The sequence below is a fragment of the Phocoena sinus genome, chromosome 12 (assembly GCF_008692025.1).
Source record: "Phocoena sinus isolate mPhoSin1 chromosome 12, mPhoSin1.pri, whole genome shotgun sequence".
Lineage (NCBI taxonomy): Eukaryota > Metazoa > Chordata > Mammalia > Artiodactyla > Phocoenidae > Phocoena > Phocoena sinus.
The window spans coordinates 48,537,286-48,562,904 of record NC_045774.1 but is presented as its reverse complement, the minus strand read 5'-3'; the positions used below and the strand labels follow the sequence as shown (position 1 = coordinate 48,562,904).

Sequence of the window (25,619 nt, the reverse complement as noted above, 5' to 3'; positions counted from 1 at the left end):
GATAAGAAAGTGTTTGTTGTGTCCTTCTCAGAGACGAGTAGATTATTTATTTTTTTAAATGCCTGCTGTGTTTTTTTTTTTTTTTGGCCACGCCCTGAGGCTTGTGGGATCTTAGTTCCCCAACCAGGGATTGAACGCAGGTCCCTGGCAGTGAAAGCCTGGAGTCCTAACCACTGGACCCCCAGGGAATTCCCAAGTAGATTTTTATTTTCTTATTTTATAGTTCTTTTCATTTTTTTAATTTAATTTAATTTTTTGGCCACGCTGCACAGCATGTGGGATCTTAGTTCCCAGACCAGGGATCAAATCTGCACCCCCTGCAGTGGAAATGCGGAGTCTTAACCACTGGGACCACCAAGGAAGTCCCCCGAGTAGATTTTTTTAAAAATTCTCTTTGTTACTATAAGGTGAACACACTCAGAGAAATCTGTACGTCAGCTTTGCTAGTATGTGACATTTACTAAAGGACAAGTGGTAGGTGATTATCTAGCTATTTCTGGTAATATAATTTGTAAATTAATTTCACATATATTATTATTTCATTTGACCTTCACAGTAAACTTGTGAGGTAGGCAAAATAATATTAGCTCATGTTTTACAGAGTGGAAAACAGATCCATCATTAACAGAGATGTTAAGTGGCTTCCCAAGAATCACATATCAGCAGAGCAGGGGCTGGTTCCCTTCCGCTGTGCTTACTTGGTAGCAAATCTAGCACAGTCTTAGTCTGGGGCATATTGGCTCCCATCCCTGGATATACTGCTAGATATGTCCATCTTATTGAGGGGGATGTGAGTATGCCTAAGGAAATTTAATAAATATGTTATTGGTCTTTTTCTTAAAGTAAATGAAATTTCACAGTGAGTAATGAGTTAGACGGTGTTATAGTTACTACTGTCATCAGGAGGCTGTAATTCAGATAGTACACAAAACAATGAGGTCTCTGTTAACTCGGATAACAAATCAGGCCTTATTCTGCTCTCCCTCCTTCCGGGCACGTTTTCTTACAAAATGTGTTGATATTTTTCATTTGGGATTTTCCCCCTTTTGAACTGTTATGGCACTAAAGCCACGTTGGAAAGGAAACACCAGACAGTTAAATGTCATGGAGGCTGTTTAAATCTCATGTTTGATGGGTACACTGAGTTTGTCACTATGTTGTAATTTAAGGTTCGGATTACGGATACTTAATCCCAGGCTTCATGCAATGGGACACCACTTACTTTCCTCCTTAGAGGGGGAAAAGGTGTCTCAAATTTTTCCAAAGCCTAGTAGATGTTCAGTTCATGTTAAACCCTTTACTGCGTGTTGAAGGGAATATGCATGTAAGACATAAGAACCTGTTCTGAAGGAGCATAAAATCTAGTACATGTAATAATATAAACAATTATAGTCTATAAAGGACTTTTACATACATTATCTTATATAATCTTCACCACAGTGCAGTACCTGTAATGTATTATCCTCATTTCATGGATGAGAAGAATGAGGCACTGAGAAGTTTAGAAACTTGCCCAGGGTCACAAGACAGAGCAGCTGGTAATTATTAGTGTTATACTTTCATGCAAGAGGTAGTACTGCATAGTGGGTAAAAGTAAAGGCTCTGAAGTAAAACAGGTCTGGGTTTAAATGCTGGTTTTGTCCCCTACTAGTTGTGTAACCTTGGGTAACACACTCTAAGCATCAGTTTCTACATCTATAAAATAGGGATAGACCCAATTTTGCAGAGTTGTTGTAGGATGAGAGAAAATGTCTGTAAAGCATCTGTTCAGTTCTGGTATAAAAATGAGAGTTATTTAAATTTCAGACAACGTGATTGTGAATTGCTGGTTTTAGTGGGGCTGTGGAAGAGTCAGAGGAGAAAGTGTCCCTTTGGAAAAGTGGTTAGTAGAAGTTTCATAGGACTGGAGTTGGTCCTTAAGCCTGAGACTTGTTGTTGAAACTGGATCCTTAATTAGCTAGGGAACTAACTTATCTATCTAGGCCTCCTTTGAAGATTCTGAAATACAATGAAGCGCTCTCATGGTTATGTTAAAAATCCTAAGATCTTTACTTATTTATTACATTATACATGATTTGAGAGAAATATGAGAGAAAATATGTATGCTTTGTGGCATTCTTTTTCTCTGAGCAAGGTTGGAAGTTTTCTTTTAGTAGTTGACTTTTAAACATGAAGAATCATATTGCTTCATGGAAGGGGTCAGTGATCTCTTTTAGGCCTACCCACTTGTAATCTCTATTGTAAGGGTATGGATCTTTTTTTTCTTCTACTGTTATTGAGATACAGTTGACATACAGCACTGTATAAGTTTAAGGTGTATAGCATAATGATTTGACTTATATACATCATGAAATGATTATCACAGCAAGTTTAGTAAACATCCATCATCTCATAGATACAAAATTAAAGAAATAGAGTACGTGTACAAATCTTATACATCAGTTTAGGTGAGACATAACTTTCTAAATAGCCATTCCCAGTAACAGCAGCTTTAGTTGTTGTGAATTGCCCATTTTGCTTGAGAATTGTTTTGTTTTGGTTTTCTGGATTCAGTTTTTTTTTTTAATTGGAGTATAGCTGATTTACAGTGTTGTGTTAGTTTCTGCTATACAGCAAAGTGAATCAGTTATACATTATAATACATATATCTACTCTATTTTTTTTTAATCTACTCTTTTTCAGATTCTTTTCCCATATAGGTCATTACAGAGTATTGAGTAGAGTTCCCTTTGCTATACCGTAGGTTCTCATTAGTTATCTATTTTATATATAGTGGTGTGTATATGTCAATCCCAATCTCTCAGTTTATCCCTCCACCCTTCCCTTTGGTAACCATAAGTTTGTTTTCTACATCTGTGACTCTATTTCTGTTTTGTAAATAGGTTCATTTGTACCATTTTTTAAAATTCTGCATATAAGCGGTATCATATGATATTTGTCTTTCTGTGTCTGACTTAACTTCACTCAGTATGACAATCTCTAGGTCCATCCGTGTTGCTGCAAATGGCATTATTTCATTCTTTTTTATGGCTGAGTAATATTCCATTATATATATGTACCATATCTTCTTTATCCATTCCTCTGTTGATGGACATTTAGATTGCGTCCATGTCCTGGCTATTGTAAATAGTGCTGCAGTGAACATTGAGGGTACACGTATCTTTTCAATTATGATTTTCTCCAGATATATGCACAGGAGTGGGATTGCTGGATCATATGGTAGCTCTGTTTTTAGTTTTTTAAGGAACCTGCATACTGTTCTCTGTAGTGGCTGTACCAGTTACAGTCCCACCAACAGTGTAGGAGGGTTCCCTTTTCTCCACAACCCCTCCAGCGTTTATTGTGATGCTGGCCATAATGGTGATCGCCATTCTGACTGGTGTGGGGTGATACCTCATTGTAGTTTTGATTTGCATTTCTCTAGTAATTAATGATGTTGAGCAGCTTTTCATGTGCCTCTTGGCCATCTGTATGTCTTCTTTGGAGAAATGACTATTTAGATCTTCTGCTCATTTTTTGATTGGGTTGCTTGTTTTTTTGATATTGAGCTGCATGAACTGTTTATATATTTTGGAGATAATCCCTTGTCAGTTGCTTGGATTGAAGTTTCTTTTAAAAATAAATTTATCCATTCATTTATTTTATTTTTGGCTGCGTTGGGTCTTCGTTGCTGTGCACAGGCTTTCTCTAGTTGCAGCTAGCGGGGGCTACTCTTTGTTGCGGTGCGCAGGCTTCTCACTGTGGTGGCTTCTCTTATTGCGGAGCACGAGCTCTAGGCATGAGGGCTTCAGTAGTTGTGGCTTGTGGGCTCTAGAGCACAGGCTCAGTAGTTATGGCGTGGGGCTTAGTTGCTCTGCGGCATGTGGGATCTTCCTGGACCAGGGCTCGAACCCGTGTAACCTGCATTGGCAGGTGGATTCTTAACCACTGCGCCACCAGGGAAACCCAGGATTGAAGTTTTTTTTTTTTTTTTTGCAGTACGCAGGCCTCTCACTGTTGTGGCCTTTCCCGTTGCGGAGCACAGGCTCCGGATGCGCAGGCTCAGCGGCTATGGCTCATGGGCCCAGCCGCTCCGTGGCATGTGGGATCTTCCCAGACCGGGGTACAAACCCATGTCCCCTGCACTGGCAGGTGGACTCTCAACCACTGCGCCACCAGGGAAGCCCAGGATTGAAGTTTTTATGGCTCTTCCTTATCCAGTTTTTCCTCATTAGCTTCCAGAAACATAATGTGCTCTTTTCCTCCTACCTCTCTATCACTCCTTCTTAGTTTCTTTTCTGGTTCCTTATTTTTCACCCTGACCCTGAATATCAGTGCTAGGGCTTACACCTTGATCTTTTTCTCTACTCATTCCAAATGATGGTTTCATCTAATTTCCTGTGTTCAGACATCATATATATGCCAGTGGCTCAAAATTTATATTTAGCTCAGGCCTCTTTTCAGTTCTTCACCAGACTTTTATAGCCATCTGCCTACTTAATATCTCCACTTGGATGATTGTTAGATGTTTCAGATTTAACATGTCCAGCCCCAAAGTCCTGATTTTACCCCCATCCCCAAAACCTGCTCTGCCCTCAGCCATCCTTATCCCAGGAGATGGCAGTTCCATCAGTCCGCAAACCTTGGAGTCCTCCTTGGCTCCTGTTTATTTCATACAACACTCCTGATCCAGGCCAGAAATCCTGGCGGTTCTCCTTTCAAAATGTATCCTTCCCTGCCCCCTGTAGTCTCTTCTCTACACAGAAGCCACAGGTGTTCTTTCAACACACAAGTCACTCTGCTCAAAATCTTTGGGTGGCTCCCCATTGCTCTGAGAGTAAAGACTAATGTCCTTATAGTGGCCTACAAGGTCCTCCATGGTCTGTCCCCTCCTATCTCTGATCTCATCAGGCCCGGTCCCCATCATTCACTCTGCTCTCGCCACTCTGCTCTCTTTGCTATTCAGCTTTTAGTGAGGCTCACCCTGACTACCTGGTTAAAACCCCCTTCTTCCCTCTCCCCTCCGCATACTCCCAAACCCCCTCACACTGCTATTTCTTTTTCCATAGCGCTTCATACCTTTTTTTTTCTTTTGAATATATTTATTTATTTATTTGGCTGCGTAGGGTCTTAGTTGTGGCATGTGGGATCTTTCTTTGCAGTTAGTGGGCTCTTTGTTGCACCTTGAGGGCTTCTCTCTAGTTGCGGTGTGTGGGCTCCAGAGTGCATGGGCTCAGTAGTTGCAGCACATGGGCTTAGTTGCCCCGAGGCATGTGGGATCTTAGTTCCCTGACCAGGAATCGAACCCGCGTCCCCTGCATTGGAAGGCGGATTCTTAACCAAGGAAGTCCCCATACCTTCTAACATGTTACATATTTTACTTGTGATGATTACTGTTTGCTCTCTGTGTGTATACCTCTGCTAGAATGTAAACTTCACGAGGCTAAGGGTCCTTCTCTGTCTTGTTCAGTGAATGAACCCAAGCATCTACCATGGTGCCTAATGTACAGTGAGTGCTCAAATATTTGTCAAATGACTATCTTATGGATAAGTCTAAAGTGACACCATATAAGCAGTATTCATTTTTTCTCCATTTTGATCTTTAAAATTCTCTACTTTGATACCAGAATGATGTTTTACATGTTATACCTATAGGACATGATGGTATTCATATCCATTCAACACTTAATAAGCTCAAATTTAGCAAACCTAAGACTAAGTAACACTAATGCCATCTGTTGATGGGGAAAAGAGTTGATGTGTTTTGCTTTTGACCCATAGCTTTATCTGCATGTTGAAATTGAAACTTTATAAATGGAAGAAATTTCTGTGTCTCTGTCACTATTGTGTAAGTGTATGGAAGGAGTGAATGGCTATCCCCATTAACAAGGAAGTCTAGACAACTGGTGTCTTCTCTACGGTGTAGCAGCTGAAAATCTTGCAGAGCCTTGGGTGGTGTGTGTGAGAACAGTATGAGGATGCAGGACCAGAGCCTGACCACAAGTCTGCATTGCTTTGGTAGAGCACTGACCACAGGGCCACGTCAGCCGGATGACTGATAAATGCCTACAAAATGACAACGATGATGCAACTCTTCTCAGCGGCAGTGTTCCATCCTCAGTACGAGAATGATGACTTAGTTTTTATTGCTTTCACATCCTGTCCACCACTACTCGCCTTGAAAAGCTGCACCTGTGTTCTTTGACTCCAGAACATATGGCAGTCAAGTTTTGGTTTTTAAGCTCTGATCCACATAGTTCTCTATCGGAGAGAAGATGACTGACTCATGCGTTGAAATCTGCAACATACATGTTTATTAGCCCATTTTGAAAAAACTCTGTAAGTTATAAGTGTGTCATTTTTGTGGCAGATGGTAGTTGTTCTCAAAAGAAACTCTGATCTGGTAGGGAAGATCCCACTTTTCTGAGACTATGATTGAAGGCACCATCATTTGCCTGCTGACAGGGCACTTAAGTGGACACCAAGTCCAGCTGTAATTGGGAACAAACAAGTTGTGTTTTTATTTTTTAAAAATATTTATTTGGTTGCTTTGGGTTTTAGTTGCAGCACGTGGACTCCTTTGTTGCGGCTTGCCGGCCTCAACTATTTGTGGCATGTGGGCTCTTAGTTGTGGCCTGCGTATGGGATCTAGTTCCCAGATGAGGGATCAAACCTGGGCCCCCTGCATTGGGAGCACAGAGTCTTAACCATTGTGCCACCAGGCAAGTCCCAACAAGTTGTGTTTTATTTTATTTTATTTTTAAATTTTTTAAAAATTTATTTATCTTATTTATTTATTTTTGGCTGCACTGGGTCTTCGTTGCTGTGCATGGGCTTTCCTAAGTTGCAGCGAGCGGGGGCTACTCCTCGTTGTGGTGTGCAGCCTTCTCATTGCAGTGGCTTCTCTCATCGTGGAGCATGGTCTCTAGACATGTGGGCTTCAGTAGTTGTGGCACACAGGCTCAGTAGTTGAGGCTCGTGGGCTCCAGAGCGCAGGATCAGTAGTTGTGGTGCATGGGTTTAGTTGCTCCACGGCATGTGGGATCCTCCCAGACCAGGGCTGAAACCTGTGTCCCCTGCATTGGCAGACAGATTCTTAGCCACTGTGCCACCAGGGAAGTCCCCACAAGTTGTGTTTTAAAACTAGAAATGAAATTTTGAGGCAAATAAGCCAATAAATGGGACATGTAGTACCTTGGGAGATATTTTATGGCTTTGGTTAATGCCAGATGCTCTATGGCTCAGTACAGGAATGTAGCTGTTAGACCTCACTGGCCAGGTCACCTCTGGCCATGTTGTAGTGACAGCAGGAATATTATCCCAAGCCAGAGCTCAGGGCGCTGAGCCATGCAAATAGGAACAGCAGACATGCTTTCATCTCTTTTGCGGCTTCCTCAGAGGGAGATTCAGGTAACATTTGTCAAGAATCTGTCATGTGCCAAGCATCTCCACAAAATCTCAGGTAACCATCATAAGGATGAGTGTAATAAGTGTAATAAATAACTACATACTTGGAGCTAAGGAAACAACTCCGCTAAGTTAAGCTATGCTTAGTCGAGGTCACTCACTGAGTTTGCTCAGAGCTGGGATTTGAACATAGATCTTGGACTCTAAGTCTCATATTCTTTTCGTAAAATAGTCTGCTGTTCCTTTATCGGATCACCTCAGAGGTGGAGTGCTGCCTACTGTCAGCCACACTGGGCCTGGACCAGAGTTTTCTTTGCCTTGCAAGTTTCCCTCTATCCTCTCAGAATGAAGCACAGAGGCAGGGTTGGACCATCCTGGCACTCAGAGGATGCTGCGCAGCCATGGAGAGGACTCCTGAGGAAACAGGCTAATGGGGATGATGGGATACCACCTAACCTTTCTTCCAGACCCCACATCTCCTCTTTTGCTCTTTAGTACGTTGTGAATATGAGAAAACTGAATTGCTTTTCACAGCCTGTGACAAGCAGAACATGGAATATACATAGTTTTATGTTCAATTTTGTTCCCTATAATAAACATTAAGCATAGCAGAAGAAAAAGTGGACAAATGTATACATTTATAGCAAGAGCTATCTTATGTTTGATTAATAACATAAGTACTATTAGAGGAAAATGGAAAAAAGCAAATTGCTTGAATTTTAGAGTTATATATAATAACTCTCTGAGGCCACTGATGTCATTAAGTGTCCTGAGAAGGCCTTAAAAGCCTTGGAAAAGCTGTTCCTTCTGTCTTTTTTTTTTCTCCCCCCAGCTATATCTGTAATGTTTTTCTTCTTTTTAAAATGAAGTATAGTTGATTTACAATATTATATTAGTTTCGGGTGTACAGCATAGTGATTCAATATTTTTATAGGTTATACTCCATTTAAAGTTATTATAAGATATTGGCTATATTCTCTGTGTTATACAATATATCCTAGTAGCTTAATTATTTTATACATAATAGTTTGCACCTCTTCATGTCCTACCCTCTATTTTGCCCCTCCCCCCATCCTCTCCCCACTGGTAACCACTAGTTCGTTCTCTGTCCTTCTGTCTTGTTAATGTGTAAAATTCACCAGGTGTTTTGTTTTTTTTTTAATTAATTAATTTTTATTTTTGGCTGTGTTGGGTCTTCATTTCTGTGCGAGGGCTTTCTCTAGTTGTGGCAAGCGGGGGCGACTCTTCATCGCAGTGCGCAGGCCTCTCACTATCGCGGCCTCTCTTGTTGCGGAGCACAGGCTCCAAACGCACAGGCTCAGTAGTTGTGGCTCCGGGCCCAGCCACTCCGCGGCATGTGGGATCTTCCTGGACCAGGGCTCAAACCTGTGTCCCCTGCATTGGCAGGCAGATCCTCAACCACTGCGCCACCAGGGAAGCCCCGGTCTTTTGTTTTTAACTGTCTCATGTTTTATTTGTTAAAATATAATATACTTTTGAATAATCTCAGAATTTAACTGTAGTATGGATATTTGCTTATCCCTCAACTCATTGTATTAATATCAAATTAAAGTTTGTGCAAGTTTGAGGAACCTAAATTTAGCTGATAAGGGTTCTATCATGATTTTTATATCAACTAGAAAATAAATTGTTATGATAGAGGATTAATAGAAATAGAAATCTTAATTTGAAGAATGTTCCTTTGTGAGGCTATACCTGGACATTGACTTTTACCCCACATTTACCAGGTGGCTCTGGTGAGGGGAAAGAATTGTCTGATCCATTGAGAGTATATTTCTGCTAGTTTAACCTTATCTCTAAGTTCTGACACACCTCTTTGGAAAAGCCCTCACAGACACTAACTCCAAGGATTACAGAGCACCAGGAGAAAAGGCCACTTTATGTATTCATGCTGTAGGGAAGAGTCTTGAGATCCAAAGGAAGTTTGAGGGCTGCACATCTCTTATGTATTAGCTCCCAGATGCCCTGCCACTTTCCATTTTCCCCACTTTCTAGCCCCATTATCTGTATCTAGTTTTTTTCACCCCTCTACTTGTTGGCAGCTCACTTGTAATCAGAAAGTTTATATTCCCTTGTAACAAATTGGAGAAAAGCTCATTTAATGGTAGGTAGTGCCTACCATTTGGAGGCAAAATTGCAAACATGGACAACTGGTGTGCAGTTATGTAATCCAGCTGTGTCTGCATCCATGTCAAATTCAACTGATTTATTCTCAGAGTAACATGACCAGAACAACTGTAGCATTCAGTCTTCAGAGCACGGTTTAAGATTCTGTGTGCCCAGTCCTCACAGCCATGCAAGGGTTTGTTTTAAATCATAAGTTTCTTTTAAACACATACAGTATTTTTTATTTCCCACATGTTTAATTAACATTTAGTTTATAAGAAGCTCCCACAAATATTCTCTCTCACTGGAGCCTCAGGGCCACCCTATGAGATGGGCAGGAGCGGTTTCCATTCTGCAGGAAAGGAACCAGACTTGGGGTTGTTAAGACAACTTGCTTAGGGTTGAAAGGCCAGTGCCTGGTGCAGCTGGGGCTTGAACCTGGTCTTCTTAAGAGTGTGGCTTTGAAGTAAGATATTTAAATGCCTGCAAAAAAAAGGACAGTAATTTAGGCGTTGAAGGGATTGTACGGGTCACTTAATTGCACTTTTCTTTTTTTTAAGTCTGGTAGAGGGACTAAGACACAGAAAGGTTAAGTTGCTTGCCAAATGTCACATAGTTATAAAAGTGGCAGAACCTGGTGTAACATGCAAGAATATCCGTGGAAAATGAATGGAAGCTTATCGTAGCCTAAAGTGTAAATGTGTATGTAGTAGAAACTGAATCATTAGAGGAGTGAAGTTGTCTCACCTTACATAACTCTAGTCAATTTATAGGGTTCATTTCCCAATCGGGAGGTTGCTTCCCCATTTTGACACAGTCTAGTTCTTCAAAGCTGCCAGTAACAGTTGTACTGGCTTTGTCGTCTTTCTTTCATGGATATATTTAGAGCTCAGGGTTATGGTTATTGTGTGGCAGAGCCCTGAGAATGCAGGATTCATAGCAGAATCCATGTAAACCAAAGGTTACTGTATATTGGGCCAGGACTGGGCTGCTGAGCTGACCTCTCCGGTTGTGTTTATCTCTGTTCATTGTAAGGTTCTGGCAGAAGAGCCTTGGTGCCCATTACATGTCCTCAGCCCTGGGATGATGATTGCAGAATTTTGGAAACATTTTAAAAATGATTTCCAATGGAGTTGCATAATCTGAAGAGTTGCCCTATCTCAGTCTTCTTGGCACTGCAACCAAATAAAAGAGGCAGAGTTGACGTTTTAATTTTGTTTTTAGCCTGGACACTAAACACTAGAGGCTAAGTACTAGGGGCTAAAGTTTCATTATTTCCTCCCTCCCTCCCTTCCTTTTTTTGTTCTTGATTTGGTTTATTATTCTGATTATTGTTACTTTAACACTTATTAGCTATGCAGAATGCTATGGTAGTTTGCAGAATAAAAAGTAATCACATTGCTTTTTCACCAAGATTTTCTAATTTAAGTAATTTTTCTTCTATTTTTCATTCAAAAATAGGCTTATAAAATTTCTTTGACACAAGAATAGTTCTTTGTATAGTGTATTAATTTAAATATCAGAAGTAACCATTGAGATTCCCTGTGTGCTGATTATATACACATGCACAACTCCTACATTTTTTCCCTATTATGTGGTCTGGAAATGTTTTGTTTGTTCACTTATTTTCATTTCATTCATTCATTCCCATCCCAGTGAACTTCCAGAAAGAATATAAAGGTATTTCCTTCACACATATATTTTCTGATTCAACTCTCACAGCAGCCTTTTATGAGGAAAGCAGTGCTAATACTGGTTTCTCCCACTAATAGATAAGAACCTTGACCATCAGAGAGGTTGTATTTTGCTCAGAGTTGCACAGTCAGTGGCAGGGATGTTATTAGAGTAGAATTAGAATGGGTTATTCCATTCTGTCACTGTTGTATTTTCTTACACATATGTGACTTCCTCTAATTACAACTCAGTTGTACAGATTCAGGTTGAGCAGATTCAAGCATTCAAGTGAATATCTGACAAATATTCACTGAGCACCTGTTGGGTGCCTCTAGGTGTGGGGATGCAGTGGTGAGAACAGACGTGATCTCTGCTTTCACGGAGCTCAATAAATAAGTAAGCACATAAATAAACAAGGTAGTTTTCACATAGTGATATTTTCTTTGAAGAAAATAAAATGAGATGGAAGGTGATGGTGGGACGTAACCTTAGTTTGTAAAGTCAGGGACAGCCTCTTTGAGAATGTGCCAGTAGGTGCCTTCTCTCAGTGAAGGGTAGCGTTAGGTATTTGGAAGATACAAAAATGATACAGCTTCCTATTGCCCTCAGGAAGCCTGTGACATGGAATTTCCCTAGTTTCCATCTTTAAGGCCAGCCAACAGTTGATGAATTTTTTTATTCAACTTATTTTTATCTGATATATTCAAATCTGCATGTTAGAATTTTAAAATTCTTGCATAGGACCCAAGCGTTGCTTTTTCTCCAGACTCTTCATTCACGACTTATAACTTCTGATAATACACTACAGTTTCTCAGTTCTCATGTGATTATTACAGGAGTGAATAGACATCCTCTCTCCATCACTTTATCCCCACTTTTCAGATTTTTTTCAATGGTGTCTATGCTTTTCTTGCTTTTCTAACCTTGCATTTATTTCCCTGCAGATCTCAACATCTGCTGAAATTTGACTACTCAGGTTAGTGAAAATTTGCCCATTTATCAGTTTTGTGCCTTAGGCAGTATTCACCAGCATTCTCCTACTTGAGATGAATAAGAATCTTTACTTCTCTGGCCACTTGTGTGTGACTAATTAATGGCAAAGTTAAATATCTGCAGAACATTTTCATCAAAAAAAAAGCTAGCTGGGTTGTTTTTGGGTTTTTTTGGAATTTTTTTCTTTCGAATTGCAATACACTAGCATAGGAACATGATAGGAAGACATTATGTAATTAATACATAAGAAATCTAGAAAACTGATTATTTACAAATAAACTAAAACAGAGCTGCTGCTTTTAGTAAGGTAGAGTAAGTTTGTCATGTGTTCCAAATTGTATTTATTTAGCCAAAAATAAGTATTTACAAGTAATTCAACAATAGTTTTTAGAAGTGATGCATGGTTTATTCAGGCATGAAAATTATCCCTAGAATGTAGGCCCCAAACTGCTAAAAGATTTAAAATTTGGAGGGAGAACGAAATCCACAAACATTTAAGAATATCTAATTTTAACTTAAGTTGAAAAGCAGCAGTAGCGTATTTTTGTTAGGCCCTTATCCTGTATAATGTATTCAATGTAAGTATGGGAAAGGCTGGTGAAAACTGTGGATTTATCTACAAAATACATTGGGGAGTTTTGTGTGGGGAGTGTCCTAACACCTCAGGAGATGATAAAGAAGAACCAGGTAAGGTAGATCAGACAAGGGTAGGGACAGAGCCTCCTTTCCATTGCTCCATCCCCAGCACCGAGCATGTGCCTGGCACACAAATACTTTTTGACCAGTTTGAGGCTGAGCTATAGGTTGGTTGAATTGCTGGAATATGATGTCTACTAATTTCCCTACTCGTGACTACTTTTCATTCTAATAATACTTTATGTTCTTCAAATTCTTTTTTCTTTGATCCTCAATATACAATCCCTGGAGGTGAGAACAGTTTTATCTCCATTTTATAGGGAAAGGAGTTAGTTGCTTTTGAGACTTTCTCTGGCCACATACAAATAGTTAGTGACAGGGTGTGGTTTAAAGGTTAAATAATAGAAGTAAAAGTATGCTTATCTAGACTAGTGTCAATGTGGAGTAATTTAAAGATACAATGGGTGGCTCAAGGTACATAGTCAGCGCTGCTGATGTGAAACAACACCTCTTAGGCCTTGTACCATCTTCCAAGCTGCTTCCAGGAGAATGGGATGCCTAGGTGACCACAGCCCAATAAGTAGCCTAACAGATGACCCACGCTCTTGACCCATGTACCCATCTGTGCAGTTTAAAATGTTGCCATATGTTGATTATTTAATTTATGAAGCATTATAATAGCCTCAACGTACATCCGGTATCCCTATTCCTACTTAACTGTATCTGCTTCTGTGAATACATTTTTTCCTTTTATGTTTCTTTCTCCTCGGGAGCTGTCTCAGGGACTTCTCACGATTCCCTGCCAGTGTCTCCTGTTCTTCAGTCAGCTCTCGGGGCTGCCCTGGATCCTAGAGTAGGGGTTGCCCAGTCCTAGGGTTCCCGTCCTACCTCTTCCTTGTGAGGTGCTTTCTAAGTTCTGTATCACGTTCACCTTCACAGCCACCCTGTCACACATCTAGAGCAGTGTGTCAGACCCAGTGCCTCCTTTTCTCTCCTGAAACAAAATTCCTAGGTCATGAAACCTACCTATATACATAATTTAAAAATAATCAGTAATGCCCCACTTGTAATACAAGGAGAAATAAAAAGTAATTCTTGAATAAAATAAAGGTAATGCTTGGGATATATGTGACAACATAGAGGAACCTTGAAGACATTATGCTAAATGAAATAAGCCAGATACAAAGTCTATGATTCCACTGAGATGAGATACCTAGAGGAGTCGAATTCATAGAGATGAAAGTAGAATGGGGGCTGCCAGGGACTTGGAGAAGGGGGGAAAATGGGGGTTATTATTTAATGGGTACAGAGTTTCAGTTTGAGAAAATGAAAAAGTTCTGGAGATGGATGGTGGTGATGTTTGCACAAGAAGGTGAATACTTAATGCCAATGACTATACACACTCAAAACTGGTTTAAATGGTAAATGTTATGTGATATAAATGTTGTTAAAATAAAAAACAATAATTGGAAAAAAGGTAATGCTTGGACACAACTATATCAGAAAGATAAAAATAGCCTCCACAGATTTCCGAAACAGCCCCAAGGGAGTGGTACTGCCACTATTGTGAACCAGTGTGCAGTATTGGTTTGAAACTAAGAAACTGATGCCCAAGATCTTAGACTCAGTAAGGAGTAGAGCTCATAATTTGACTCCAAAGACTTTTTTCTTCCTACTATGCCTAGGCCTTCCAACTCTCAGTCCACAAAAGTTTTCTCTTTGCCATGCCAGCTGCCTTAATCCAGACCACTCAGGCTTTGTACTTCCTTATCTGTCCTAAAGGGGTGTGGTCCTTTTCTTCCTGAACACTAAAATCACAAGACAGAACTGAACATGTTTAAAATAATGTTAATCACCAACACCCCCAAACTCTGAAATAGTCTTATTCTTAAGAAAAGGGTAAAAAATCAGGGTAGACAATCTCAGAAGTATGAGAAAGTGACAGCAGTGGAAGGAAAACTTTTCTGGGCCTAATCCTAACAATTGCTTTTTTTTTTTTTTTTGGACGCGCCCCGCAGCATGCGGGATCTTAGTTCCCCAACCGGGGATTGAACCCATGCCTCCTGCAGTGGAAGCTCGGAGTCCTAACCAGTGGACTGCCAGGGAATTCCCTAATCCTAACAATTTTTAATCTTCATTCAGATAAAATTTTTTTTGAATTTTATGTGATACTAGGGAGAGAGTTGGCAATTAGATAACTCTTAGAATTAATAGAAAAGACACTCACTATGGTGTGCCTTACGAAGACTAGAGGAGAAAGGAGGCCAGATGGCTTTTGGTAAAAGGGTTCTCTAGCCAGCACCACTAGTCTGAGGGAATCTTAGTGAGGAGAGGGTAGAAGAAGGTAGAATTTTCATGGAAGGATCAATCTTTTTTCACTTTAGAATTAAGGGCAAAATTAAGCCGAATAAGAACTAATAGTGCTCTAATTTCTCTCAAAAATTAGATCTACCTTAAACAAATTAAAATTTCAGTAAAACAACAGTCTACACATCTTTCTGTGTTCAAGAAGAAATAGAACCAATTATGATAATTTACAAAATATCTGGCTTATTAGCATTATAGCCAGGGTCATTAAGTAAAGTTACCCAGGAATCCTAGTGATTTAAGTAATACTTTCTGAAATTATCCCTTTCTATTTTAAGATGAAGTCTATCTTAAACTTCTAAAATTTAACCTTATTGAACTAGCCTTTTGTTGGGTATATTTGTTCAATTTGGACTACTTTTCCAAATTCATGCAATTCAACTAATGACTGCAGACTCCATAACCCACACCTATCTATTTGCATGTACATTTAGCTGATAGGTGATTTTATCACCAGATAAATCCAGGAGTAAGTTTAAAAGAGCATATCCCCCCCCACCTTTTTTTAAACAAATACAAACATAGAAACACATGATGCCTCAGAAGAGCATTAATCACAACCAGGAGTCCACATCTTCGGAGACCTTTCTATCACCGTGTATCTTCAAAGTACTCTACTAAAGCGTTAGGCGGTCATGAAGTGGACCATGGCTGAGACCTCCCGAGCCATCTTGACCAGAGTAGAGACAGTCTACCTCCTTCACAGATGGGCACTGTCTTAACAATTCACAGTCCATTGTGTTCATCCCAACTATCCAGGAACCAAGGGTCTGAGAGAGTGGTGACCCTGGTGTGCCAATAATGAGACTTCAAGAAAGAAACTCTTCAGAATCATATTTGAATTTAGGTGGAATGAATAAAAGTTTTTTAAAAAATGGATTAAACATCTTTCATTGTTCTGGAAGGACTAGAATAATTTTTGATAATTTGAGAAATATCTGACACAGAAATTATTGTCAGGGTCACTAAATAATTTCAAGTTACCTAAAAATCCTAGTGACTTATTTTTTATTTTAAGATGAAGTTCATCTTAACTTCTGTGATTCAGGATTATTTGAACTGGTATCTGAATCCAAATTGGTTTTGACAGACACTTCCTCTAGAACATGTTGCCAAATCTTGATCTGATCTAAATAATGCTATGTTAAGGATGGACTTTTCTTTTTTAATCTAAGGAAAATTATTTTTCAAAAAAACAAAAAGAAAAATGAAGGGTTTAAAGAATTTTTAGAGTTAGAAAATGTTTTCAAAATCAGACCAAGGTTTTCCAAACCATTAGCTATCTTCCTTCCGAACTCTTTTTCTACCCCTTGGTGGCTGTTAAATAATTTTCCTGGAAACTCTTCCCTCTTTTTTTCTCAGTCCTGACATTCATCTGTCTTAACAGCGCCATGTGTGAATACTTGCACTATGGAAACCCATCTTAATGAAATGGAAAGACTGGCCGTTTAAAAAAACAAACAGAACCAACTACCCATGCCTCCTAGAGTCCTGCCAGGCCAAAGGTCTGCCCTCTACTGGGTCAGCTGCTGAGCAGGCAGGCGGTACCCGCACCACGGGTTTCGTCATGTCAGATATCTTACTAGTATAGAGACAGTGGGCTGCCTAAGATGTTAGTCCTTAAAAATGTTGGCAGGCAAGGAAATTCTGCGTTTTCACTTCAAGTACATCTTGGAGCTGTTTTATTTCAAAGCACAGTTTATCAAATTTAACAAGTTAAAATGATGTTTTGAGGCTGACCTAATCAATGACTGTCTTATGGCTATAGAGTCCGATTTCAGTATTATATGATATAAAGGGCTTAATTTTATGTACCCATATCTATGGACTTAGTTCCCTGCTATCTTTAGTCACCTCACTGGGCTTGCTGGTGTACACTACCCATGTAAAACTTCCTCAGGGAATGAATGCCCTTTCTTCCTTTTCTTAGCAAAAACAGAGATAGAGAAAACACAGTTGTTTAAAAAAGAAAGAAAAAAACCAAACCAAACCCTCGTTCCATTCAAAAGATTTCTGTTCATCTTTCTTTGAAGTCAAAGGGTAATATAAAGTTTTGATTTGCAGCAAAATCTGAGATTATCCATTAACCACTCTAGCAGGCCTTCTACTGCCTTTCAAATGTACATCTAATTTTTAAAGGGACCAGGCTCTTTTCTTTGTGTTTACCTTTCAAAAAGTATATTTAAGTAGAATGGTCTTTTAGAGTTACGGAGTAGCTTTTCAGATGTTGAAAGGATATATTCTTAGAAAAACTGCATACAAATGAGAGGTAACAAGCTGAAACTTCATGCAAATGAGAGGCAACAAGCTGAAACTGCTAATCTCAGGAGTGAACAGCAAGTGAGAAGTACTCTGAATGCAGCATCTCTGTTGGGAAGTAGGAAGCTGCAGAAATCATTCTGAATTCCACAACCCCTGAAAATACTGTGTAGCATTTACTATCCCATTTTTGAATGTACTGCGTAAATGTAAATGATACAGGTCCCCTGTCCTCGCCAAGAGTTTATTCTCAGACACAGAAGGAGTGCACGTGACTACCTGTTGCCCACCTTCTTTTCAGCTTGATGGTATGGATCTGAAGAGGAGGGCAGAGGATCAGGGAATCAAATGCTCACAGACAAGGACAGATGATGACTGCTGTCTGGAATCTGTTAATCTCCCAAAGGGCGTAGTAACTGCAACAACAGTGGATGATAAATATTGTCGTTTTGTTTTGTTTTTCCTCAGTCCTGCAAAGGCAGTTGTAGTTTCATTAGTCCCATAGCCTGCAGTGCTCTATGGGGCCTGGACCGGGGCACAAACCCGGGTCCCCTGCATCGGCAGGCGGACTGTCAACCACTGTGCCACCAGAGAAGCCCTCCCTTCTTTCTTAACTACTATACACCCCCAAAGATGTATAGTTTAAATTGTATATGCCAAAGTTTTATCATGTTTTTATGTAATAAGTTACATAAAAGATATTAAACAAAAACCACCCATCCCCTTAAAAAGTTGTGTGTGTGGAAGGACAGGAAGGCTAATGACCATCATGGCATGGCCAAATAACACAATCTTAGAAAACAGAACTATAAGTAATTATTAGACTTTTTTTTTTTGGCTGCACCGTGTGGCTTGTGGGGTCTCAGTTCCCTGACCAGGGATTGAACCCGGGCCCTCGGCAGTGAAAGTGCCGAGTCCTAACCACTGGACCGCCAGGGAATTCCCTAATTATTGGACCTTTTGGACCAGTGACCTCCTTGTTTTGCAGATGCGTAGCATCACTGGATTTCAGGGGCTTCCGTAAAGTGAGTTGGGATGCCCTTCTGTTGGGCCATCTTCTGTCGTGAAACCATTTGTCAGGGAGAAGCTTGAGTTTCTAATGCACTTACATCAGCTGTATTGGACCTGGTTTTGTACTATGGCCACCCCAAACTGAGCTTCCTTCATGGTTGACTCTCTGACAGCCAGAGGACTCAGTCTGGGATCTCAGTGGAAGAGCACTGTCTGATGTCTCCAAATGTCTGGTACTGAGGCTCTCTGTAGGGAAGAGGTAGAGAGGGGAGAAGCCAGGGCTAGGCCGATCCAGCAGGAGGGTCACTTTCTTAGGCTGCTGTCCTCGACCTCTCAAAAATGGCTCTGCCTCTGGGCTCTAGTGAGGGGGGAGGAACTTCTCTCTTCATTTGGCTGGTCAGAAACATGTCATCTATAGAGAGAGGCTGAATCACCATTTACTTGAAGTGGGGATGGTTAGGAGGAAAGGGGGTAAACTGTGAGCTAGTGTGTCTTTCACCCGTGGATAAAGAATGAGCAGATATTATGGAATTTAAGTTCTTGGTTATTTTTGGATAACAAAACAATAAATAGGGTTTCACACAATCCAAAAATGGCTTCTGTGATTAGCGAAAGTTGTTTGAATGATGGAAAATGTTTCAGGAGCAGGCAGCGTTCAAGCTGTCAGTCAGCAAGGCTCTGGTAATCCCTGAAAGGTGTGCAGCCCTGGAGTAAACACATGTTTAGAATAGAAACAAAAGACTAATTCCCTAAAGGCACTTGCACATTTGGATAAAGTCCACTTTAAACCACTGCCGTACAAAATGGCGTTATCCCCTGTGTAGATAGTGGCTTCTAATATAAGCTTTGCATCGGTTTAAATAAGTTAGGTTAAATACGGAAACATCTGTTCAACGTTTTCATGTCCCTTTCCATGTGACTCTTTATGGGAAGTAATCAGTTTTGCCCAGCGTTCATGCATTCTGCTAAACTAAAATGTGTGCCAGTCTCCAGAGGATAGAGAGATGGGCAGGGATTCGTAGAATAGTTGGTGGCAGTCATGGGAGGCCCAGGCTGCAAGTAGAACACGCCAGCTTTCCTGGGTACTACTCCCTCACCAAGAAAGGCTCTCTAAGATCCAGAGATGCAGCCTCCCCCGATTCCATTCTCCAATCACCCGGATTCCCTTACTTCCTGACAGAAATCCAAAAAACAAAAACAAAATAAACCTCAACTTTATTTTGCAAATTTTGGCTGAGGGTGGGGAAGGAGGTATTAGAAGCTGTAGTTCTTGCTTTACTTAAACAATGACAACAATAATAAAATTCAATGAAATAATGCCCCTTATAGCTGAAGAAGTAAGTTTCCACTTAAGTGTAATTTGAATTTACCAAATTTACCTTATTTCAGGAGACGCAAAACATTTCACCTCATTATTTCTTTTAAGGATTACAAAGTGTAGAGCAGGGGGAAAAAATAAACGACTGATAAAGGATAATAGCAATTTGGCAGGCAGGTGTTCTTAGTTTCATCAAAAGAATGACTAGCATATTCAGTCTTATTTGAATACTAAAGAATGTCTTAAAAAGTTATTCTAGATCCTTTGGGTGTTTCCTAAAGTGGATTAATACATCAGAGTCTGGATTCAAATTCCAAATAAAGCTGGTGAATACACATAATTATTATCTCACCTGCCTTAGATCAGGTTATTCATTTTCTTCAGAATTGAGCTGGAATCCATCTCTGATAAGGACTTGGAGGAATTAGCCAGTTTGAGGTCACTTTTATCAATAGCTGTTTTATCTTTGTGACCATAAGTGAATTTCTTAGACCAGCACTGTTCAGTAGAAATATAATGCAAGCCACATATGTAATTTAAAAATTTCTAGTAACCACATTTTTAAAAGTTAAAAAAAAATGAAATTAGTTTCATAATATATTTTATTTAGCCAATATAGCCAAAATATTATTCTAACATGGAATCAGTATTTTAAAATTATTGAGATAATTTTTGTGTTTTTTTTTCCACTAAGTTTTCTAAATTTTTTTTTTTTGCGTTTTACACTTAAAGCACATCTCAGTTCAAACTAACCACATTTCAAGTGCTGGATAGCCCACACGTGGCTAGCACCTACTGTACTGGACAGCACAGTGCTGACATGGTGAGGCTCGGCAGCAAAGTAGGGAGGCTTTATCGGTCAAACCAGGAGTTTGAGCTTTACCCTGAAGGCTGTGGGGTCATAGCAGAGCAGTGTTATTTTTAATTTTGAACTTAACCAGGTGGTCTCAGAGAATGCAGGTTAGAGATTCAGGAGTTGGGGGCTGTAGCATGAAGCACGTTAAAGGCTGTTGTAGGGGTCCAGGTGAGGAGTGACAACCCAGACTCAAACACTGGGGGGCACATGGACCAAAGGAAGAGTGTCTGAGAGATTTAGGAGGTAAAATCATCAGAACTGGGTGGTGACTGCTGGATCTGAAGGGAGGGAGGGGATAATCTAGGATGGTTGTCCAGTTTCTAAACCTGGGTAGCTGGGCCAGCAGTAGTGGTGGTAACTGAAACGGAGGGAGGCAGGCTGTGAGGGGGTGAGTGCGGCAGGGTACCAGTTGGGCCATTGTGCTTTCCAGCAAATTTGCTTTGCAGATTTTCAGAATTCAGGCCAGCGTTTGGTGTAGGGAACAGTGAGTCTGTTTGAAACAACTGTTTGTTATAATAGCTCAGTGATTTCAGAGAAAGCAGTGGGAGTACAGACATGCGTTTTCTCCTTGCTGTGAGCACAGATAGGTGATCACTGAGAAAGTGGAAGCGCTGAGCAAGAGGTGGGAAGCGCGGAACTTAGGGGCCATGGGAGCAAAGCTTGTGTTAGACAGTGGGTGCTGAGCCGCAGGTTTTGTCACCCATTATAACACCTGCTAGTCACACTCTTTTTAAAACGTTGGGTTGTAGATTTGCAGTCACTATTCGAAGTAGACTGTAAATTGAGGGAAAAGGTCCTTTAAAAAAAAAAAAGGCTAAAATTAATATCACTATTAACTGTGTGTCAGGCACTAAGTTCTTTACAGAGATACTTAATCCTCACAAACACCCTCTTGAAGTGCTGTTGCTGTCTCCAATTTACAGACAAGGAGACTGAGGCCCTGGAGATTAACAACTTACCCAAGGTCACAAGGCTAGCAAGGAATGGAACCAGGACTTAAATGCAAACATTCTCTCTCCAGGCCTTTCTTCTTTCTGTTAAACTGACTCTATTTTTATCTGTTCTAATGCCACACAAATAGGCAAATCCTCAGGCAGAGAACCTTATGCTTTTATCCTGTAAGCTCCAGTATAACTTATTTCAGTTTGGTTCAGGTCCTCCTAGAAGAGATGAAACTCCAGAATTGAGCCTTAAACTACCTTTCAGGGGAGCAGATGATGACTGGATCCTCGGGTGACCTTGTGAGGACAAGGTGGCACGGTGTGTTCAAAGGTCTCTTCCTTTAGCTCATGGCCCAGTGGTAACTGATAAAGGGTGTGCTAGTTACTTTTTATTAAAATTTTTTAAAACCCCCTTATAAATATTCTTTTTTTTTTTTTTTTTTTTGCGGTATATGGGCCTCTCACTGTTGTGGCCTCTCCCGTTGCGGAGCACAGGCTCCGGACGCGCAGGCTCAGTGGCCATGGCTCACGGGCCCAGCCGCTCCGCGGCACGTGGGATCTTCCCGGATCGGGATACGAACCCGTGTCCCCTGCATCGGCAGGCGGACTCCCAACCACTGCGCCACCAGGGAAGCCCTATAAATATTCTTATTTATAAACAAGCTAAACCATGTTAGCTTTTCTTCATGTGTTCTCATGAAAAATTTTATAAATTTTTTTTTTACAGAACAAATTTTATAAATATTTGAATTTGGAAGGGGATGAGAGTCCGTAACATGGTAGAGACACAAAGGCATTTGTACAAAGCTTCAAAACTTGTCCAGTTTTCCTACCATATTCAGTGTGGCTTCTTTCTCTTTGGTCTACAGATGAAACATGTGAATGAAAGGTTTCAAGATGAGAAAAATAAGGAGGTGGTTCTCATGTGCATTGGCGTCACTTCAGGAGTTGGACGGCTGCTCTTCGGCCGGATCGCAGATTATGTGCCGGGTGTGAAGAAAGTTTATCTACAGGTACTTTCTTAATAAGCCTTTTTTCCTCCAGCAAAGTTATCCTTACCACCTAATGGCTCATTATATGTACTTATTTGCTTAAATTCTTCTGTAAAAATGAGAAATATTTTCTAGAACCTAACTTTTACAAGCAGTTTTTCAAGGGCAAAATCAGTTACGAGTTTTGGGTTTTCAACATGAGAAATTGGCGAACAAACAACAGTCTTTGTCTTGTCATGAAACTCCACCGAACCAAAATGGTGTTTGCCCATTGTTTTTTCTAAGAATGATTTATTTTTGGCATAGTTCTCACAGTCACGTGCCTTTTGCAATACCCTGTGAAATTCAGGGGTGTGCGTGTCTTCTGAGTTTCTTTACTGCAGATCGCCTCCTGGGTATTGTGGGGTGTGCTATTCCAAGATCACGTCGACACTTATTTGACAAGTATTTAAGTGACTCCTCCGTGCCAGACACTGTGCTAAACGGTACAGATGAAATATGGTCTGTGTGCTCAGTAGTTAATGGTCTCCTGGGAAGAAAGATAAAGCAGTGCTGCAGCACAGTGGAATAATGGTATGCTAGATGGGTGCCATAGAAACATAGGCACAAAGCATCTAAATCACTAGAGGAGGTTTGAGCAGGCTTCCTGGGCTGGTGGAGTGTTAAGAGGTGAGTAATAGTTAAATAGATAAGGAAGACAGAAAAGGGTGTTTGTTGCAAGCAGAGGAAGCCACATGGGCAAAGAGATGTTAGGTCTGGGAAACAATGTTTGAATGGACCAAAGAGAGAATAGTAGATTGATTGGCTGAGGGATAGGCAGGAGTCCAGTTGGGAACGGCCTTTATGAGCACAGAAGAGGCCGAACTCTATCCTGAAATCTACTAGGAGCCATTAAGGATTTTAAGCAAGGGAGTGACATGACATGAGTTGTATTTTTTTTTTTTTGGTGGTGGTACACGGGCCTCTCACTGTTGTGGCCTCTCCCGTTGCGGAGCGCAGGCTCCAGATGCTCAGGCTCAGTGGCCGTGGCTCACGGGCCCAGCCGCTCCGCGGCATGTGGGATCTTCCTGGACCAGGGCATGAACCCGTGTCCCCTGCATCGGCAGGCGGACTCTCAACCACTGCACCACCAGGGAAGCCCGACATGAGTTGTATTTTATAAAGCTTAACCTAGTGACTGTGAAGGGTGGAATACAGAGGAGGAAGGGCGAGAGTTCATACAGTCACAAAAGGCCACATATCATGTGGTTCCCTTTATATGAAGTGTCCAGAATAGGTGGATCCTGAGACAGAGAGTGCAGCCTAGTGGTCGCTAGTGGCTGGGGGAAGGAGGGTATGGGGAGTGACTGCTCCTGGGTATGGGGTTTCTTTTGGGGTGTTGTAAATATCCTAAAACTAGGCAGTAGTGATGGTTGTACAATCTTGTTGTTAAACTAAAACCCGCGGTGAATTGTGCACTTTAAATGGGTGGGTGAATTCTTTGGTATGTGAATTTATATTTCAATAAAGCTATTGTTATTATTTTTTTTAAAAAGCGGAGGCACAGGGACTAGTTGGAGAATATTGAAATAGTCTAGGCAGGAGGAACCAGGGCAGAGACGTTGGGATCAAACAGGGAGTAAAACAGGGATACAGGAAATGAGAATTCAGTGGAGCCGCCTAAGCTGGGTCTGAGATTTGTGGCTCAGGTAACAGTGGAAGGTTTTGCTGTTTTATCAAGATCAGTAATTCAGTAGAACAGAGTAAGATGATGAGTTTGTTTTTGCCATGTTAAGTTTGTAGTGCTTGTGGGAAAGCCAAGTTGAGTTTGGAGCTCGTGGGAGAGCGTGGCTAGGAGACCTGTGGGACTTCGGCATTCGTGGGCTTGTATGAGGTGAGTAGAGCGTGTGCAGGGGACACTGAAAGGGAGTGGCCAGCCTGGTAGGAAAAAAGCGAGGCACATAGTGTTTCCAGGGGCAGGAGTGGTCAGCGGTGTCAGTAACTAGTGAGAGGGCAGGCACGTTAAAGACTAATAGGTTTTCACTGGATTTAGCAACAGAGGGGAGTTTCAGTGGAGTGACAGGTGCAAAAGACTGATCATGATCAGCTGATTAAATGGAAATACAGGCAACTTTGTCAAGGGCTTGGCTGTGGAAGGAAGGTAAAGGAGAGACAAAGTGGGGGCTTGGGACTGGGGATTGAGCACGTCCGTTCACTGTAGAGATAAGGGGCAGTATCTGAGCAGGGCCTTGAAGGAAAGGTAGAACTTGGGCGAAGGACATGGTTGGAAAAGACATTTATTACAGATAAATTGCCTTTAATTGATTTGAAATAATAGCCATCCCCATTTACTGAGCACTTCCGTGTGCCAGACGATGAACTGAATGCTGTACGTACATTATCTTCTTTCCTCCTTGCCCAGCCCTTCGAGGAAGGTACTGTCGCTGTTTCCACTTACGGATGCCAACACGGAAGAACAGAGAAGCTCCCTCACTGTGGGTGTTTGTGTATAGGGCCAGGCAGAGAGCTGCAGGAAGGAGTCTGGTCACACGGCTAGAAGGAAGTGCAGACAGCTAGTAGAGTGCTACTTTTTAAAATATTCACTGTGTTAGGATCATTCCCCCTTTTATTAATACCCAACTGTGGATATCCCTGTCGAACACTTAGCAGAACATTGTCTTGTTCTCAAGTGTCAAGGGAGCCCTCTAATGGAAATTGGTTGTATTACAGACTTTTGGCTTCCTTTCATTTATTAAACTAAAGGAGGAGTGCCCATTGTGCCCCAAGCACCAGCCCAGACCCTGGTAGGGGTGATACAAACAAGACAGACGTGGTCCCTGAGTTCCTGGAGCAAGACTTGAGGCAGGAGAAAGCTGGGAGTGAATGGGAACTCAAGAAGACAGGGAGAGTGGCGCCCAGATTAAACAGGGCCTTGAAATCCCTGATGCAGACATTTTACTTGAAGTATAGTAGGTCTTTGTTGGGGAATGACGTGATTTTACATTTTAGTCGCTGTGGTCGCTCTGTGTGTGGAGGCTGTATTACTGGGAGGGAAGCAGGAGTGCTGGAGGGAGGGAGAC

The 25,619-nt window shown here is 41.1% G+C and overlaps 1 protein-coding gene across 1 annotated transcript in view; it reads left to right on the top strand.

The window, feature by feature from the left end:
- SLC16A10 (solute carrier family 16 member 10) overlaps positions 1-25,619 on the top strand; it is a 136,207-nt gene that overhangs the window by 97,875 nt on the left and 12,713 nt on the right. Inside the window, exon 4 of the mRNA XM_032651687.1 lies at positions 22,438-22,581. Within this exon, the coding sequence (XP_032507578.1) occupies positions 22,438-22,581 (144 nt within the window). The remainder of the gene's footprint in view (positions 1-22,437; positions 22,582-25,619) is intronic.